General features: G+C 40.8%; 1 protein-coding gene across 13 annotated transcripts in view; it reads right to left on the bottom strand.

The window, feature by feature from the left end:
- IQSEC1 (IQ motif and Sec7 domain ArfGEF 1) overlaps positions 1-20,974 on the bottom strand; it is a 347,042-nt gene that overhangs the window by 57,713 nt on the left and 268,355 nt on the right. For 2 of the 13 annotated variants that reach the window (XM_054216253.1, XM_054216252.1), the window contains exon 1: positions 8,943-9,094. The exons of the other annotated variants lie outside the window; for them this stretch is intronic. In XM_054216253.1, the coding sequence (XP_054072228.1) occupies positions 8,943-9,007 (65 nt within the window). In that variant the 5' untranslated portion in view covers positions 9,008-9,094. Of the gene's footprint in view, positions 1-8,942; positions 9,095-20,974 lie in introns of those variants that run through there. 13 annotated transcript variants of the gene reach the window in all.

A 20,974-nucleotide genomic window follows, 5' to 3' on the forward strand; every position in this document is an offset into this window, starting at 1 on the left:
TGAGGCTGTGACTGGAGGAAGAGTTCTCAAATTTATCAGTCCAATTTTTAGAGGGCTTTAGAGAATTTTTAGGCTCCTCCTATTGATGTGTCAGCATAAAACATAGTAGCATCAGAAAACGTCATGTATGCTTCAAAAGGATGCTTATCTTCTTATAGGGACTAAAGCTAAAAAATTTAAAGTGTAACTGTGGTATCTGACCATTTAAAAAAACCTGTGAAGGTCTACCTACCACTGCAGACTTTGTCCTGTTCCTACTATGTAAACTCTTACACAATAGGATAAGCTTCAGAAATCTATGGAGTTTCTCAATGCAGCTGTGGTAGAATTTGACCTCAACTATTTATTATTTATTCAGATATATCATTCACCAACTGGAATCCTCATATGTAGCATATCTACACTATATACGGCACTTATTTAAGACAGTAAAATATTAACACACATTCTACTGTTTATATCATGAGATGACCTTTACACAATGCTAATTTTAAAAAGGAAGATTCAGTTTCTGCAGCTGAGAAAAAATTGATTTGCACGCACAGCTGAAGCAGCGTTTCATATAATGCAAAAATCCTTGGCGTCCTATACCAGTCATCCTTGTATGTCAGCTCTGTTGTGGCTTCAGCTGTTGTGTCAAGGCCACCAGAGGAAGCAGTGATACAGAAAGGCACTGGTGAGAAATCAGCTTGCTGGCAATTAGGTTCTGTAAAGAGACTAAATACTACTTTCTCCATTCAGGCCTTGGTGGATAACATCCTTCTTTCCCCTCTTATATACGGTATATCATACAAACATGAATTAGTTTAAAGATTCTTAATGAAATCCTGTTAACTGAGTAAATAAAATGTTTCAGGCATTGAAATTTCATACCTAGAACAAAACTATATTCTCATCTTAGACCAAGTGTACTTGATAAAGCCTATCATTTGACTCATTTTAAGGGTTTGCCTCTTTACTATTAAAAATGATTATGAATAAGATGCAGTATACAGAGCTAGGAACAGTTTTTGAGCAGGCCAGTCTTTCCCTTCAAGTATGCCTGTGTGCTGGGGCAGAAGGAAATTAAGAATCACGATAAACCAGAGAGCACGCAGAAGGTCCACACAGCAGAAACGACAACAAAACCATCTTTCTGTATTGGACACCATATTGTGTAAAGTCACAGATCACATCACAACTGTATTCATTGAGGCCATATTTTCATTTAAGTAGCAAATGAACATTATACAAAAAGATCTATTCAAAAAAACCCAAAGGGATTACACATTTAAATTAGTTAATGATATATTAACTAATGAGGTGTGCTTTACAACAATGTCACTGATAAACACAAGGTACTTCATTCTCTCACTTGGATTTAAGAAATAGTTGGCTAAAGTTGTCCTGTTTTTAAAAACAGAAAGGGATTGGTTCAGTTTTTAGTGGTTGGTTGACTTCTCTCTGAAGTTACAGATAAACCTCATAAGGTTATAGAGCAACACACCTAAAAAAGCCAAACAAAAAGGAGGATGGACTGTTAAAAGACTGATCAGAGACAGACCTTTGACTAATCTAACTGAATCTAAAAGTATATATAAAAGTATCACCCAATTTTAAACACTGCACAAACCCTGCATTTTGACTGCCAACTACATTGTGTCAAGTCTAAAAAAAACCAAAAACCCCCAAAAGACAAAGAAACCCTACTAGTTTTCCCTATGGGAGAACAATGTAATTTTGATATGCATACATGCAAATTGGCACGGGAAAACATCACCAGGTAGGAAAGAAAATAGATGAGAACACAGAAGCCTTGCTCCTGTTTCCAGTGAAATTTAGAGCATTGCTATCGAGTTAGTGAGAACAGGAACTGGCCTTGAGCGTTCTGCATGCACCGAGAGAGGTCTGTGTTGTAACTTACTGGAACAGAATCACTGCTAACTAGTCCTTAATCACAGCCATCCTCATAAAAGTGAGATTTGTATCCTCTGCAACACACCCAAGGTTTATTTCAAAGTGTACAGAACATAGTGTTTAAGGAAACAAAATGGTAAGAGATCTTTTGTTTGAAGCATGGAGTTTAGTGGAAAAGAAAATGTTTTAGATGTTACTTAGATCCAAGGCAATGCATTCAAATACAGAAGATATTTGCAGACATAGAAAGATATTGTGTCTCACCCAGAAATACTGTGTCTCACTACGTGTAAATCTTCACTCTCAGGAGAACGAGACCTCAGAAGATTGCTTACAACCTCTAAATTAGTTAAAGAGCTGACAGATGCTTTTTCTCATTCACAAACTTCCTTCCTTTTACATTTCCTCTCCCTTATGCTGAGTGTATATATTTTATAGTTCTTTCTCTGGGAGGAATTGAACACAGGCTTCCATTAGGACTTCTGACCCACCTCACTGATCACAATAAAAAAAAGTAACACAGGTAGCAAGTCCTGTCTTGGAAACCTACAAATGCTATTTCAAAGCTTACTATAAGCCAAGCACTATCTCTTACGAAGTTCACCTGTTATCAAATTTTAAGATCTGCTCTATGTTCTAAGTAATTTTTTTAGGTACTTCCAATCAGTACCTAAAAATAGAGGATTTACTGCACATACACAGAACAAGAGTAATTGTTAGGTTGTACTGCAGCTTGCAGCAGCTGCATTTCAGCTGCAGTACAGCTCCACAACTCTTGCTCCCAGAAGCACCGACAATCCGCTCTGACTTCTGCTGATACAGCTTGCCTTAGCTGGGGCTGCACCTCAGGCTGATCAACCACAAAAGAACATCGGGTCTAAAATACAGAACTCTGATCATTCTTAGTATTTATAGGCTCTTTCCCATTACTTAATTCATAGATCTTTCCACAATGGAAAATGGTCTTTTAGGACAAGGGTAGAAGTCCAATTCCTGAAAACAAGAGCCACCATTCTGTGAACTGAAAATGAAATATTTTGCAAAGACAGATTCTGAAAATGTCAACCAAAGACAGTCAGAAATGATCTCGTGTAACATGCTGCACTGTGGCAGCGCAAGAAAACCTGAAAGACTTCTTTTCTTCTAGGCTGACCTAATCAAAACCATCTTAATCACATTTTAACAACAAGAAAAGAATCCAAGTTTGCAACAGGTTGTCACCATTTGGGACAATTTCCATTAAGGGTGTGCAGTCGTCTCTTCTCTCGCAATTTCACAAAGCATTAACTATTGGTATTACTATGAAACCATTAGCAGTAAAGTCCCATTCTCCCTGAACTTGAAGCATTAGAATCAGCTCCTTCTTGAAACCAGTTTCTACTAGATGCTCCATATCGCTGGTATCTTCTAAACAAGGTTCACAGAATAAAATATGAGAAAAGAATATATAAACAACAATTATGAACTGTCTTTCTTTCAAAAATCTAAGAACAGCTGAAAATATTATCTAACATTCAAAACCCTGTGAAGTGTTAACTTCAAAACATGAGAATCACCCCAGACACCTCTAGAATGGAAATTCAGCAGCTGTTTCACAGCACATCACAATAAAGCAGAATCATGTAAGAAAGAAAAATAAAGACCATTTTTATTCCCAATTGAAAGTGCAGAGGGAACACAGATTGGGAGAAAAAGCTGTTATTAAGCTGAAACTTGACCAGAAAGTCAGGGTTTATACAGGCCTGTTTTGCTGTATGTACTATTAGACCCCCTAGGAACTGCCACTGGATCAGGAACGCTGTTGTCCATCTCATTTGAATGATGACTTCCTTGGCACAACCTCCCCAAACGATGAGGGAAACCCTCTCTTTGGTATTACCTTTAAAGGCAGGAGTGCTTTCAACTAAATCTTCCATTCCTTCCTGAAGATTTATCCTTGGAGTTCTGTGCAAGTACTGACATGGCCTACCTTGACTTGAGTCATGAAAACAGAAAGGATCACAACTATAAGCATTACGGCTGTAGGCTATGTTACAAAGAATAGACTAAACTCAAGTTAAATACAGTCGAATGTACAGCTATCTAAGCTACAATCCTCATAGCCACTGCTGTATTTAACTCTCCATGTGATCTGAGCTTGAGATTGGTCCATTCTACTATAAAGGCGGGGAGTGAAAATTAAATTCAAGTCGAATTGGGACCTTTCCTGTAGTGCAGTTTTAGGACTGGCTGCAAACATACCCTGCAACAGGAAAATCCATCATGTTTGCGTCCTTGCTTCCTTTACATTGCATAAAGATGACCTGAAAGGTCATGTATGTATCAACAAACAGAACAAAGTTAGTTTTCTTTTTCTCTTGGCAAAACAAACTCACAACACATCCATCCTTGTTAATCTGGTGAATTTTAGGGGCTAATTAATTTGTTTGGACTAAACAATGAAAAGTACCCCTCAAAACAAACTTATGATTTTTTTTTCTGTTGCCCTGCCCTGTACATAGCCACTTATGTAAAAGGAGGCCAAATCATAACTGTTGCATTTTGTTTGTGCTTGCACAACATAAGGCAACAGGGAATTGGGTCCTTTGTTTTTAAGCACAAGTTTAACTCGGATGACACTGAACTACTGAAAGAATCTGATTAACAGATACACTGCATCAATTTCCTGTATTAAATGCTATCAAAGCCATCATTCTTATTTTCTGCTTCTCTCACACGAACAAAAGGGTTTGATTTTTTTTATCATACCAAAGCTGGGCATTTTTACTTTATTTTTATTAAAGACATCTTTACAGTGATTTCATGAAAATGTTTCTAGCCTTTTGTCTATTGTAAGGAAGCAAAAGAAGATTTATTTAGCTAAATTTGCAGTCCCCTTTAATGTAATACTAGGGCTTTGTGCTACAGTGGATTAAAGCAGCATCTGTTCTTCTCTGGAAACCTGGAGTCAAATCACAGCAGTGAAGTAAACTTGCCATCTCTGTCTGTACCCTAACTAGAATCGTCCTTCCTCCAAATAAAAGTCAAATGAATTCCTGAAAGACACAAGAAAAGCTATGGAACTAAAATATTTTTGGTTAATAAGTCTTGCTAAAAAAGCCCATGATCAGTAACTATTTTTGCATAACAAAGATGCATGAATTAAGCAAAATCTCTATTTACATAAGTTTTGACATAAAATGACAATATCCAGGATGCTAAAAATGAACTTCCAAATCCAGGGCCTGATTCTGCTCTTAGAACTACACAGTCTTGTTAGACAACAGAAATAAAGAAGCAAACTTAGGAATATGAATTTGACTTGTGGCCCATATTCTGTTTTAACGTAAGTAACATCTAAACAAAGCACAGTTAGCAAAAACAATGCACTAACACACTTTCTCCCCAAACCCACAATTCATCGCTTCACGATTCCAGTTGTTCTGCTGATCAGGCAGTGTCTGGGTTAAGGGCACATCCTCATATGTTTAATGTAACAAATAGAGCAATCATGGCTCCATCTTGATTACAGTTTCTGAGGTCTCCTGCAGTTCTGTTATTAAATAAACATAAAAAGCAATAATTGATTGACAGCTACTGTGATTAAAATATGCCTGGCTCTGAAACTAATGATAAAATTGCCATCAATTCTGACAGAAAAAGAGCTACATAAATGCCAAAAGAGCAAGAAAATTGCATCCTTAATGTCCTTCACAAATTATGGTAAATCTTTGCAATGAAGAGGCACAACAGGCACAACAACCCAGCCAATCTACGTCCAGGTATCATAATGCTCAAAGCCACAGAGTGGGGTTTTTCTCCTCAAATTGCGGTACTTCACAGTTCTTTCAAAAAATACCATATTAATAAATACAAAACCTTGAACCATTCCTTTGCACCTGTCAGAATCATGCAGAAATTGGAAGCCACGTGGGTTTACAACAAAGAGGATGCATTAGTCTGGATCTTGAGATTATATGTAGGTCTAGAGTATCATTTCCAAGACATCTTTATGGCATTAATATTTCCAAAATAAAGCTGCCCTGATAGCAGCCTAAATCCAATGTTACTCATTGAGAACCACACAGCTGAGGCTATAAAGTCAAGGCAATGCAGTGTCTTGAATTTCAACTGGAACACCACACAGTAGGCAAAAGGACATGTTTAACTAGGAAAGCAGTATCTCACTTCTAGCACTCATTTCCCAAAGTTCTGCTAGAGACACCTGAAGTCTGAGTATCACTGGTGTTAAATATCAAGAAGCACACCTGAAATATGTGAGGAGATATTAAATACCTACAGGTAGCATCACACAAGTGTTGGTTTTGGTTCAGGATGACACCTTGCATCCACCAACACAGGACTGGCTCCTTTTAGGCCAGCTTTTATAATTCACAGCTACTTCTTATTGATGTTCAGGGCAAGTACAGTTTGCAAGCATAATTAATCACATAAGTGTGCTAATCAGCTACGCAATTATGAGATCTTCCTCTTCAGAAAGTTTGATCCTTGAATTGCCATCTTTATACTTCAGAGAAAACATGGTCACTATAAAGGTAAACTGCTGTTTCAAAGTGGTTGTTCCACCTGAAGTCCTAGCACCTAACCTCTAGATCCTCAAACAACTTCAGCCTCCAAGTGATGGAAGAGTATTCTCATGAAGACTCAGTATTTGGAGGAATACTTTCTATAGCCATATGAATAGAAATGCAATTCTCTTGAGAGAATTTTCATTTTGCAAATACGAAATGGTCATAGGGTGAAAAAACCCATTTAAGGTCACAGGGCTGTCTATACTAAGAAATCACTTCCCAGTTCTCCAGGGGAACACCCTGCCATCTGCTAGTAAAGACACCTTCTCCAGCAGAGAAGGTCTGCTTGCCCAGCAGTAACTCACTGTGTCAGCTCCTAGCAACCTTCCAATATAGATTCGTAACAAGAACAACAAACCAGAGTTACTGTTCAACTTGGTATTTGTACTTGTCAGGTGAAAAACTGAATCCTTGGGTTTCCTTACCTGAAAGTTGCAAGTTATTCAATGAAACTGAACTGCAAATTGTTTAACTGCACCAGATTCCCAGAGAGCTCCTAAAGGGGCAAAGAAACAACTAAACACTGTTGATGTGCCGAGTGCTCTGATCTTCACTGGTCAGCTCCAGCTCTTGGACTACAGCTAGTACCTTTGATGATAATGAATTATTTCAGAGCAGTAGAAATAGGAAAAAAAATGGATGATAGTTGACTTCACACACGAAACCCCAACACTAAGCAGCTATTTAACTAAGAGGAACAAAACCAGCTGACTACTATACAACAGTATTCTCAATATCTGCAGTTTCAGGAACTAGAACAGGACATCACAACAACAAACCAAATCTGGTACAAAACTGTAAGTAAAATGGGAAATGGGTCGTTTTATTCAGCACGGCTTAAGTTCTCCCAAAGCACTAGACAGATGTAATGAATTCTGTGTTTATATGAAGGATATCTGCCACAAGAATAGATACAGTTAAATACACCCGTCCAAACTAAGTACTCAGCAATTCCTCTTCTAACACATCAGGCAGAATAATCAAGTTTAACTGAAAGGAAGTGCATAGCAATGTGCAAATGGAGAAAAAAAATCTGAAACAATGACTGAACAGCAAAACGTAACTGTGTGAATACAGGCAAATCTGTCACTAAAGCAACATTTATGAATTATGTTTTGCAGCAAGCCATTCAAATGTAATATCATTAAAGCAAGCATTACCAACTCCACACAGCAAACTTACAGGCTCAGCTTTATTATTTTCCATACGGGTAAAAATGGACTTAAGGATCATTAAATGTGTGACTAAACCGTACCATAAAACATTTTTCTTTATCAAAAAACATTTTTCCTTTCTTTTCCAGAAAAGACACTGCTGCATTCATATGGAGTTACACTGAATCTACTCACTTCCTCCTTTTATATTTTTCCACACATGCACACACCCAATTTAAGATGTTGCCTAGCTTTATTTAAATTGATTATTTCTTTAACAGTCAATCGGCTCAGAATTTCATCAGATTATTTGGTGGAATAAACTTTCACAATGCATCGGAGATAAATTTATTTTGCAAGTGCACTTGCCAGGATAACTATTTTTGGTCTATCACAACCTACAGACAACACTGCACAGGAAAAACTAGTTTGTATGTCTAGTTTTCAAGTGGCTCATAGAACAGAGCACTGCATTTTTGTAATTCTGATGCACATTATTTTAGTAGTTAACAACAACACCATAACAATAGAGACCGTATGTGTTTACATGACAAGTCCCACTTTCTGCTTGTCTTGCGTCAGTTATTCACTATTCCTACTTTAAAGTCCTTTGAATTAAACTTTATCTTTTCGTTTCTTTTTTTTTTTTTTGGCTGAGGGCACGAGTCGCAAATGATCATTCACCCTGAGCAGTAGCCCCGAATTTACGGCACCTTCCCCTGCTGACGGTCGCCACGCCTGGTCCCCGCCGGGTTTCGGGGACGGGGAACAGTATGTCCCAGGGCTTTGAAGTCGAGCTGGCCGCTTGTTTGCCACCAGTCATGTGATTTCTTGCACTCTATCAAACTCGGTGAAAAGAAGCGTTTTAATGCTTGTGTACGCCCCTCTTAGCGGCCAGGCACACGCTAAGTCAGGTCCCATCGCAAGAGCGCCCTTCTCAAAGAGCTTCTGGCGGGTTTAGGCTTTGCCTGCCACCCACCAGCAACAACAGACGCCCGGCTCCACTTTTGACACCACATTTCACCGACTGCCATTTCCAACTTCAGTCCGCACAAGGCAGCCGGCACCGCAGGTCCTTCCCCCTCCCCTCCCCGGCACATAAGCTCCCGATCGCCGCCAACTTCGCCGCACCCCGGAGACGACGGGGCCGACCCCGACCCCCTCGCAGCCGGCAGCGGCCACCCGGCTTCCCCCAGGTACAGCCTTCCCTCAGCGGCGACCGCCAGCGACGGAGCGCAGCCCTTTGTGTGACACGGCCGGGAGGTGGCCCGGGGGTGGGGACGGGACGACGGACACCTTGCCTTCCCCAACGGCCACTCACCAGCTGTCAAGCTCCAGCTCCAACAACGACTGGGTCCTCTCCGAGCTGCAGTGCAGGCACCACATGGCTGGGCCGAAGTGGCGGGCGGGTTGCTGCGCGCCGCCACCATAGCCGCCCCTCAGCCCGCCCCGCCCGCTCCCCTCAGCGGGGAAGCGGGGAGGGGGGGGGGGGGGAAGGAGGAGAGCGCACGCGCGGCAGCCGTTGCCCGGGGAACGCGAGGCGCCAACGGTCGCTCCCCTCATGGCGGCCGCCGCCTCAGGGCTCGCAACGGGGCCGGGGGCCGCTTGGGCCGGCTCCGGCGGGCACCGAACGGTGCCCGCCGGAGCCGGCCCAAGCGGCCCCCGGCAGTCGCTTCTCTCCCACTTTATCCGTCAATTTGCACCAATCACTGTTATTTAATGTGTTAATAGCTAAGATAAAGTTTATAAACCCCCAGAGTGCAACAAACTCAATTCGTAATTAGGAGCACGCAGCAATTTGTATAACATGCCATCTAAATCTACAGTAATTATGACCCCGCTTAAGGGTAATGCCCAACTTAATCGCATTTAATACACCATTATTTCCAAGATCTAAAAGGCTGAAACGGGCATTTAGCTCACATTTTGCTTGAATAAAAAGCAAAGGGTTACCCAGAAAAAAAAAAAATACAGAAGAAACTACTAGGGAGTAGTTTTCTTCCTGCAGAGCATAAATACAGCCATGCAGCGTTGTACAATAAAATGCATACACGGGTCAAAATACATGTTATTCCTCTCACAGCGGGCTTTGGGGGGATATTAATCCAATTCATCCCTTGAAAAAAATTCGCTAACCCATATCGATCCTCCACCTCCTCCCTCCCGCGATGAATTCTCTGCTTCTCATGCTCTCCCCTCCACCCGTGCGCAGCTGTACACCTAACGAAAACTAAGGGTTCTTAAAAAAAAAAAAAATAAATACGGGGATGCACCAGTTTTCAAGGGCGTACGGCACAATGCTCTTCCACAATATTCTCTTTCGGTGCGTGGTGAGAATTATCAATAAGCAGTAATTGGTTCTCTAACTGTACAAAACAGTATATTGTCATAATTTTCCCGCATGACCTGGAATTACATAGGAATTCTCAAATAGGCCAGGTAGTTCTTTAAAAGTTAACATGTTACTGTACTTAATCCCGTTTTGTGTCTCCCCAAAACGGATTTCCTGTCTTCTCTCATATACATTTCTTCATTTCCTACGGCTGCGTACTAGTTCACTTAATTTTTTTAATGCCAAGCTACAAAAATCAGCATTAAAACAACAGCTACAACTTCAGTTCATTTTTTAAACTGAACTTATAAAGCCTTTAAATAAACGCATCTGGGAAAAGGCTTTATGTTGTCGGTTGCTATGGAGTAGGCAAAACAATGAGTCTTTGTCGTCATTTTGCTTTCCTAAGAACGGATCCAAAGCCTATTTAAGGCAAAGGAAATCTTCACTGACTTCAAGCATTTGTAGACTCGAAACTGCAGTTTTCAACTACCTCTCTCAAAAAACTCCACCTTTACAAAATCTAAAACAGCATTATCCCTATGTGAAGGACAGGAATATTGAAGCACAAAGAGTATAAACCACAGCACAGAAAAATTAGAATAATTTTTCACAGTCACCTCACAGATCAGAGGCAGAGCTAATGATGAAATAGACCTACAAGTTCTGCGTCTTTGTCCCCTCCCATAAAATCAGATACTTAGCTCTACAGCGGGAGAAAAGGGTCTGTCATTACCCCCTCAAAAGAAACCCTGCCAGTGAAAGGCATCACTCCGCAGCAAAACTCTCTCCTTAGCCCTGGCTAGAAGAGATGGATAAGAGGCCCAATTTTGGAACAAAAAAGGAAATTCCACAATGATAACAATGATACACTGATTTATCCAGTGTGGAAGCATGCAAACCAGACAACCCTGTAAACTACAGCAAGTCGTAAAACACACATACAAAATCTCAGCAATGAGAAAAACAATGCATAAAGAGGATTAGATCGCAGTCAAACCATTAGACCCTTTAAAGCCAGGATTCCCGGCTCAAACTGTCTGCTGTCCATACTCTGACCTGGCTTTGTCCCCCAAAGCCAGCAGTTGATCCTACAAACCCACACTCGTGTGGAGAGCTATTGTAAACTATATTATTAGATGCACTACAGCACCGACTGGCTATTTACATCCACAGGAACAACATCAGAAAAAATAACCTTAGGCAGAGCTTTTATTTAGTACAGTATTTAGGTATTTCTCTCTGAGAACTCTGGAACACTGGTCATGCTGCTTCTGAGCTGATGTTTCCGTCCTCTCTGGGTCTGCCTCTAATCCCTATAGCGCCCCTCACAGTAAGATACAGTTCTGTTTTTCCACAAAATCCGTCAGTTACTAGATAACTACATTTCATTATAACGCTATTAAGCTAAAATTCCTCTTGATAGATCCACAGGCACATGGAAAAATTCAGCAATGAAACTATACCTGAGAAGCAGAAGCTGCCATCTAGGTCAATCAGCACCGGGTGGTGGTTCTTTGAGAGAAAACACTTTCTTCTCACAAATCCACGGACAGGACAGTGGATGCTTGGAAATCGCCCAAAGAAAGTACAGAGGTACAGAGGCTGACAAGGAGCCAGACAGCCCCTTTAGAAAGAAGTTCATCTGTAAGCCAAGAAGGCCGCTCTATTATTGCCAGAAACTGCAGATTGAAATACAGTAAAAGGGAAAGGGAAGCTTCTAATCTGCATTCTTGGGGGCAATAAAGGCAGGACTCTGTACTGGTGACTGCAATACAAGTTTGCTGACACCATTATACATATAATAGTCCTTTGTCTCTTGAGACTAAAACATGTACAAAAGTGGCTCCTTCGTTTTCCCCACTTGGAGCACCACCTTCTCTGAGGAACCCAGAGCTCCCACAGCTTAGGACACACCTAAGCATTTGCGCCACCGAGGCACTGGGCTCCAGGATTGCGCTGGCTGCCACTACCGAGCCAGGGTGGTGGGCTCTGAGTCCATGTGGCTCGAGACTGAGAAACTCGGGATGTAAGAAATACATCCTGATGCTCTAAACCAGCAGACCTCAGAGAGCGAAAGCCAAAGCCACGAGCTCCCCCTTCCAGACTGTTACTTAGTCATAATAAAAGATTGAAAAAGTAATTCTCCTTTACTAGAGAAACACTGGTGCAGATTTGTGGTCAGGTTAAGCTGGTACCGCCACAGAAAGAAGCAGCTTTACCTTCCCCTTACCTCGCATTTTTCCACCCGCCTTGCAGGTGCACGTGTTCACGTTGATGCGATGGGCATGAACGGATCTAAAACAAAGCCTGTTTTGGCAGCTCAGTTTGGGATATTTCACCTCATATAGGGCAGAGACATTTGTCAAAGTCGCACACTGAGTAGCAACGGGTACTGATAAGACCCATTGGGAATGTACCTAAGGCACAAGCGAAAAGCAATGAAAATGTTCACTTTTATTCTTTACCTTTAGGTATTGCCTCCAAAGGGGACTAGAATGGAAAAAATATTATGATCTGGGACTTTTTAATATTATTAAGTACCACTGTTAAAAAGCCATAAGAAAAATCCACTGACACCAGGTGATACAAAGCTCCGCATATTGCCTATGCAGTAGAGTTAGCAAACTTGTCACTGAATAAAATGTCTTTAAATGAAGTTGGACAGAACACAAACACTGAGATGATGCATATAATGCAGGTAGCTAATACACAGTATATTAACGCTCTTGAAACACCCTGTGTAAACCAATTGAAACTGAACCACCCTTTAAAAATACGCTATACCACAAGGTTCCCCGCAGCCTCCTATTTTTTTCTGCTTTCATTTTATGACAGTAGTAATGTGCTTTCTGCCGAAAGCATTTCTTTGGGATTAACAGATAGCCGAGATTAACAATGCTTAGTTATGCTTCGCGTCATCAACATCTCAAAAGCCCTCAATCCCCAAGAAAAGCATAGGCTTGTTTGCTGGGTATTTAATGTTTTCCTTCCTGTTTGAACGATTCACAAATTTAGTAAGATGAGTGAGCTTGTGTGTGCACGTTGGGTTTTGTGCACACACTAAAGTCAAGTAGAAAAATACATGACTGATTTTAACATGGCTTTTCCAATTCTGGAAAATACAGAATTGTGCTTCCTCGAACAAAAATGGGAAAGAATTACAAATCCCACAAACACTGGCTGAAAGCTTGTGAAAGTAATTACTAGTCAGTATTAAAGTAAATATCTGAATGTTGCTAATTTAAGTTCTGTATAGAACTGTCTTTCCACCAGCATTTGTGACATCTGGCTCAGTATAATGTGCTATATTGAGAAATCATGTGTACAGTGCACAGCCTGTGGAAGTATGTATTTTCCATGATTTCTCTTTCTGCAAGCATCATTCTAAACGCAGAAATTTTTCTACTTGAAGCTCAGATTGGGTTACAGATGTTTATTTTGACAGCAACCACAAAGTTTAAACTGTGACTAAAATGACAAGCATCATTGAAATGGCCCATATATAAATAAAAGCAATTGACCGAAATCCAATTTTAAGGTAAAGAAATCGCTTCTTTACTGAGTGCATATTTAAACAAATGAGTAACAAGGTTATAAGGAAGGTCTTATTATTGACTTAATAAAGTTAGATTTAAAGGTATCGATGAAAATATTTTCATGGCTTCTGTATTAGTGCATGACTGTGCAATACGACCACTTTTAATTCAGGAAGGGTACTTCTCTACATTCACATTTTGTCACATGTGTCAGCATGGAGATGCACTGTATCACTCAGACAGAAGGGCTGATTCAAATGCAGAAATATTTACAGACACGGCACTTTGTGGCAGTTGCACACCCTCAGGCTGACACCGCAAGCGACTGTGCCAGCACTGTAGAGTCCCCTTCCACAAATCCAGTGAGGGCCTCCTGCTTACAGTTCTAGGTATAATGCAAAGGGCAATCGCTAAGGCAAAACAAAACAACAAACCCACATTCCCCAGCAACGATCACACAGCAAAACCAGCTATAGTACTAAGGCCACCCTATATATATGTAACACAGGACACAGCTGTGGCACTGACGCTACCATGGTGTGTGGTAACAAAGCCTCAGCCTCCACTAATTGACTTAAGTCTGTGAACTAGATTCATAGAATCTCAGAATGGTTTGGGTTGGAAGGGATCTTAAAGATCACCTTGTTCCACCCCCCTGCCCTGGGCAGGGACACCTCCCACCAGACCAGGTTGCTCCAAACCCCGTCCAACCTGGCCTTGAACAAGTTACCATTCAGTAACCATAAAAACTCAGTCCTAGCCTAAACTATGCAAACAAATATTGACTTTTTCCATAGTAACCTTTATAGCTAACAGACACTTTGAATGGTGTTTTGAGCCAGATATAAAGTAAACATAAATAGGAGAGGAACCAATAAACACATACCTCAGAGAAACACTCCACATTAACACGGAAAGAAAAGCATTAAAAAAAAAGTATTTTTGTTCTGCAGTTTCCTGCACTGGAGCCTGGAGGGCAAACCAGCACGTTTCGGTACCCGCTCTGTGCAATATGATGAACTCTCAGGAAAAAAAGGCAGGGCAGCACCGGCCACTTTCCCGGGGAGCTGGGACGTGCTCCGCCATGCACACGTGTGTGCCCTGTCCGAGCCCTGAGCAGAGCAGAGCCGAGGCCCAGCACCCGGTGCTTGTGGTCCTGCTGAGCGTCGCCATGCAGCTCCCAGCCCGCTCCCAATTCACCTACCCGAAAATACATCTGCTGTACACCTCTCCAAACTTGCAAACAAGGAGGCAACATGTGAAAGAGGAGGATAACATTACATTGCCTTTCTAGGCGTTATTAAACAAGAGGGAAGAAACTATCAGAAAATTCCCAATTTAAGTTATAGTACCGGATTTGACATGCAACGCATCAGGGATTTAGAGGCAGGTCACGTATTACTCCAGAGTGATAAATTCAAGCACAAGGAGACTTAAATATTTGTTCCATCATGCTCATTCACAGATTTCTCCCTAATAGCGTCCCTTCACATGTCATGCTGAGCGTGCAGTAGAGAACACCAATATACAGCTAGCAGCGCATGGGTGAAAGCATACCTTCAAATTACCTTCTTTATAATAATGACCTATACAGGTACATTAAGGTAAAAAAGGACCAGGAAAATTCCTCTTTGAAACTCTTCAGTGCAGAAAACTAATCACATTTGCTACTATGTTAAGTGAAAGAAGAAACACGTGTCCCCACTGCTAGATCACCAGGGAACACCCAGAAAGCAGCCCCTGTGACAAAGGCTTCTATTTGAAAAGTTGGTATCAGATTTGCCTTAAACCCCTGTAAGGCACCATTAGCAAATACCAACAGAAGAAACAATTTGCATATGACTATTCACAGTACATATTTGTTCATAAATGAACAGGATAACAGGAAGATACTAGGCTGCTAAGTTTTCATCTTTTAAAATTATCACTTCCTACAGTGCTTGTTTTGAATCCAGCTAAAAAAGAAAAAAAAACTGATGGTGGTGCCCCCTCACGTTGCAGGAAATAAACCAGCGGTCGCTACTGGGAGACCAGGATGGTTTCAGGGAATGGCACACACCACTGGGTGCCAGAGGGGCAGCCTGCTCACTGCCCATCTCCCTTCCAGCAGCCCTCCGCCTCTCGGAAGGGAAATTTCCACACACCACCAACAACCGCTCGCCCCACAAAGTGTGTAATGTGGCACCCATACCATAAACCAAAGCATATTCTACATCACTGCCTTCAAAAGGCAAAAATGGCAAAAGAAATCACATTTTTGTCACCCAAAACAAAAAGATCACCTTGCAATAAACTACGTTACTGAAGGCACTTTTAACTTTTGATCGACTTTTTGCCCCGTCACAGAAAATATCTCATCTAAGTCTTAGACAAAAAGAAAATGAAAATCCATCATGCTAATTAATTACATGGTATAGTTAAGGGGAGGTACCCTTCCAAATGCAAACAGTTCATTTACAGTAAGAACCACCCCCAGGTGTCTTATGGAAAGCTGCTAATCAGTCTGGAGATTAGAAACAGGAAGTAATTTCAAATACAAATTAATTTTCTTTACCACCGTAACATGTCCTTTCCCCACCTCTAATCTAGGTGCCTGTGCTACAAACTGCAGTAACCTGGCAAATAAAAATGACCCTGAGGCAATGGAAGAGAGGAAGAATGTGTTGTAAATGTGTGATCTTTGGCACCCACCATAAGATTATTCAGTGAACCAGTTTATACCAATGTTGTTTATCTTCATTAATACAGAGGAAATATACTCTGGACTCAAAGGGACTCAATTTCTCCTCCTCAGCTCAACACACATAGAACTGCAAGAGCACTGGCAATTTAATCAATTTGTATCCTTTCATGTCAACTGACTAGAGATTTCCTCCTTCTCCAGGGTCAAATTTATCTTGGTGTGCTCAAAGCTCTGTTTGTCAAGAATCCAGAAAACGAAATTAAAAGAAACATTTTATTTTGTTGATGGGATTGCACAGCGGTAACTGAGGGCAGAGCACGGCCACCTACACGCAGCTGGTGTCAGCTACGATAAGACAGTGCGGTCAGCGAAGATGGATGCAACCCAGTTCCAGACAGTGGTATTCTGTGGAAACCTGACCACGGCTTCCCCATCTCGTGAGCTCCACGGGTACTGAAAGTACAGATGAAGATGAAATAGGCTATTCCATAGACTGGAAGTCATCTACAATCCTCGGAAGGTTTCTAGTATGAAGAGTATTTTACGGACTGCAGATTCAAACTCCTACCCTCAATCAAATTTAAAGCTAGGCTTAAGGCGCAAAACCCACTCCATGTATTCGAAGGAGACCACAGTACACTGTCAGGGGAACTAAAAGAAGAGAAACCAAAGAGATGGCACTATCTAACACTTTGTTGGCAAACCTGTTGTCAGATATTGCAGATATTTTGTTCTTGAACAAACACGAGGATAAATTTGATGGAAACCCGAGACGAAATGAGATGTCAGGCACTGTGGCCCATGTGCAAATTAGCCCTCCTAATTCTCCAGCAGTGTTAGAGAACATCGCCCAGCAGTGATGTACAGGGCTCTGTAAGCCATGCCTATAATGCTCCAAAGACATTTACAATACCTTAAACTATCAAAACACCTCACATTGCTTTGGGCCTCAATTCTGTACCACAAAAATAATTTATTGAGCTAGTGGCCTGACTGCTGGCACACTCGCCACATAACCCGAGGAGTACACAAGTGTACTACGACGCAAGTGGGGCTATTCTGGTAACCCCATGTTACTCCTGTATATGTGTAATGCAACGGTTAGTTCTGTTTGCAACCCCACTGAAAAGGAAAAGAGTGTAGGACAAGCAGTTATATCTCTAGTTAATTAAAAAAAAAAAAAAAAAAAAAAGGTATTTAAGTCTAGGAAGAGCCTTCTGACTTTGTAGAGGCAGAAGAAAAATGAAGATAACTGTAGCTCAAAAAGGAGGGTTAGAAACCTTTTACATTTACTTGATTGGATCACCAGCTTGGATATTATGCCATCTTTCGTTTAAATTATGAACTGCAAAGTAATTGAAATGTGAAGTATTGCTCAATCAGTTTAAAATTTAATCTCAAGAAATTCAACGATACTTGATTTAAAGTAATGTTATTTTTCTTCCTACGAAAAAAAAAATCAAGAGAAATTAAGAAATTTTAATCTTGCTACTCTGTATTGTTTTTAGAATAGCTTTCAGGTGCTCTCAACTGACAACATCCTCTAGTTTTTATAGGTAGATGATTACAAAAAAACTTTACAAAAAATAACCACAAAAGTAGTTCAATGTGTCCACGCTGTATCAGTTGCTTGCTTTACCATAATTTCAGTAATTTTTCTCCATATCGCTTCACAGTCTTTTATTACCCATCACAATGAGTTTTAACAAGTACCTATTTTCAGATGCATGACAGACCTTTAACTTAAAACTGGCAGCAAAGATTTGCATGGTTCTCCTTCTGCATACTGTAGACAAAGTATTTACCTGGGCTAAATATAAATGACATCATTTTGATTTCACCTTGCTTATAAAGTCAGCAGAGACCATCCGGATATTTTTTAGTTAGTGATGTTTCCTTACATTTATTTTCTCTTAAGTGTTTACTTTCAGTATTGATAGCGGGAAGGTGTTCGCTGTGTTTTGCATTTTTTTATTGATGAAGTTAGCTTTCACTAACGGTGAAGTACTCAAAGCATCCCTTTTCGTACTGTCCTGAAACCTCTCCCAGGAGCCAGAAGGAACGAAATAATAATCCAAGCTGGAGTTATTTCAAATGGATTCTTTCTGAAATCCACAGGAAAAAAGTACATTTTAAAGAATGCGGAAAGATCATCCAAGTATTACAGACAATCTAAAACTCTTATTTTTTTCCCTAAAATGGATATCGTGTTAAGTGTCCAGTGGCACCTCTGAAGCCTTTCATGAGGCAGATGGAGTAACCTGAGAAGACGACAATTGCTCATTCTGCACAAACACCTGCTCAGTGCTATGTTGAGCCACGGGATGAAACCACAGACAGACAAGACCCCCAACCACATCTATATGAAGATTGAAAGGAAACATAAATGGTTCTTAGGCATCCGTTTTTCGAAGGTCCTGCCATTTTCTTTCAATGATACAGAGTTGAGATGTTGGGGTTTTTTGTTAAGTTTGAAGAAAGCATCCAAATGGTGACATACACTGCTGGTATTTGCATATGTTATTCCCTGTACTTTGTAGCGTTCGGATTGTTGAAAGGAGGCTGCAGCTTAGAGCAGCCGAAAGGAAGAAGCAATGTTAACGCTGAAGAAAGGTGAAGCCTTCCACAGAATATTCCATGCTACTGAGCCCCCTTCAGGCTGGCCTTCATTCAGCTACAACTTGCCTAAAACACAACCATGGCAGCTCAGACAAAACACTGCCCATTTCACAGACCTGCGTTCACCCTCCCTACAATGCAAACAAATATTTGTAAAGCAAAAAAAACCCTCAAATGTTTAAAATAAAAGGCGCTGAATTCTAGCCTCACAAGCACTCGCTGCAACAGTGTTCCAGGCAGAAACTGGTATTTAATGCAATTGCTGCTTCTGTCTGGATGCTCAGAAATAAGATTTCTCTTTCAAATGGTAACGATGCCACAACTTTCAATCCTGCTGACAGATAGGCCACAGAACACACATGCTAATGAGGAAAGTGTTTCTTCCAAATTTTCAAATGTTAATTTACTGTGCAGTAACCATCCAAGCTCTTTTTCTCCTCCCTTTCCTCCACCACCCAAACATGAGTCGAACAGTCTGTCACAAATTGCCACCTCCTTGTAAGCCAAAGATACACTCTTGAGCAGGCATCTGCTGAAAATTTCTGCGTATGCTGTGCATGGCTTTGCATAATGCTACAGTGGTCCTGCAGGGAATTATAATAGCACATACATTCTTCAGTCTATTAATTTCTAAAAATGAAGGATTAATTATTTTAAACCCATTAATAAAGAAGTTCAGACACTTCTGTAAAGTTTTCAAATGCAAATAACTTCTAGTCTGTTATAGATTTTATTACACCAAGTAAATCACCATATAAAAATCTCAAGGATTCCCTCTTTACTCAGATTAATTCCAACCGCGTGTCAGATTTTCTCTGTCCAGAACCCATTTATTCTTAGAATACTCAGCTCTGGATTTGGAGGGCTCTGCGTGCCCATGCCCTCACACACATGAATTCTACATAAAGCGTTACACGAGTATGTGATATCAACATAAAGAGGAAGGCAATAAGCTTTTAAAAAAATTCACAGATAGTTTTATTCTGGAGAATGTATTTCTGCTTTTCAGAACATGCTGACTCACGTGTACGGTTGTGGTTGACGGAACAGCATCTCTTTCAGAGGTGGCAATTCCCTCTCTGTGTTCATGAAGGGAGTAGAGAAGACCTGAGTTCACATGAAAGCAAAAGGCGCAGAATTCAGCTATAAATGAGAGCTAACAAGGCTTTCTGGATGCCTGGTAACCACCGTTAGTGCTTTGAATAGCTCTGCTAGCAGAGAAGAGTTTGGCAAAATCCCAGATGGGGGACAAACGCCTGAAGCAAGTTAGCTTCTGCCGCAGGAAGCATCCGGAAATACACTGAATGTTCGAAGCCTGTATCATTCAAAACATAATTTAATCAATTTACCAAAGCCATTAGAACATTCCCCTCCAGGAAAAAGGGAAAGGCACAAAAAAGCCTCTCATCTTGGCTCATTTCTATAAAGTGTGGTCAGACACACTCCAATCAAGAGGCCAGACACAAATGAGCATGGTGCTGAAATTAGTTTTTCTTGCCGCTCTAGTAAGAGAATTTAAGATGTGATTTTTATTTTACATATGCACGGTTAGTTGGTGCATGTAGCAATGTTTTGACAGCTTTCTCTACACCATTCTCTCCTTTCGGACCTCAGCAGGCTTATTAGAATTAAGTCACCCATGCTGTCAATACAACAGTTACACAAAGCTGCTTACATTTTATTTGTTGCGTTCAAATCCCAGGAGGCTGTTAGCTGATCTTGCTACTGCAGCCAGTTTTGAAATAATATTAAATATTCCATGGGCTCAGCCAACATGCACACCAGTGGTGCCATTCCGAACAAGAGGCCAGCTCCTGAGCAGCAGCAGAAGCAACAGCTTCAGCGGAGCTCAGCAAAGTCTGTACCGAGGTACTCACCGAGACGGCCACACAGCTACGGAGAGATGCTTATGTTTACCATTATTGCTGTATTTACAGCTAAAGCATAACACACATCCAGTGTAAACCCTGAGATCTCTTCACTTGGTCATCTATTTAAATGGTACAAATAATTGGATTTTCCAATTATGAATTCTGATAAAAGGCTCAATATCCATGTACATTTTTGTTTTGTCGTATGAAAAGGCTGGTGTACAAATAATCCAAGCAGCCTTCCAGGTTGAATCAAGCAACACAACGTCATTATTCCTCAAGAAGGAACACAATACCCAGTAGCTGACA

Source organism: Rissa tridactyla, chromosome 10 (genome assembly GCF_028500815.1).
Source record: "Rissa tridactyla isolate bRisTri1 chromosome 10, bRisTri1.patW.cur.20221130, whole genome shotgun sequence".
In the NCBI taxonomy this organism is placed as follows: Eukaryota; Metazoa; Chordata; class Aves; order Charadriiformes; family Laridae; genus Rissa; species Rissa tridactyla.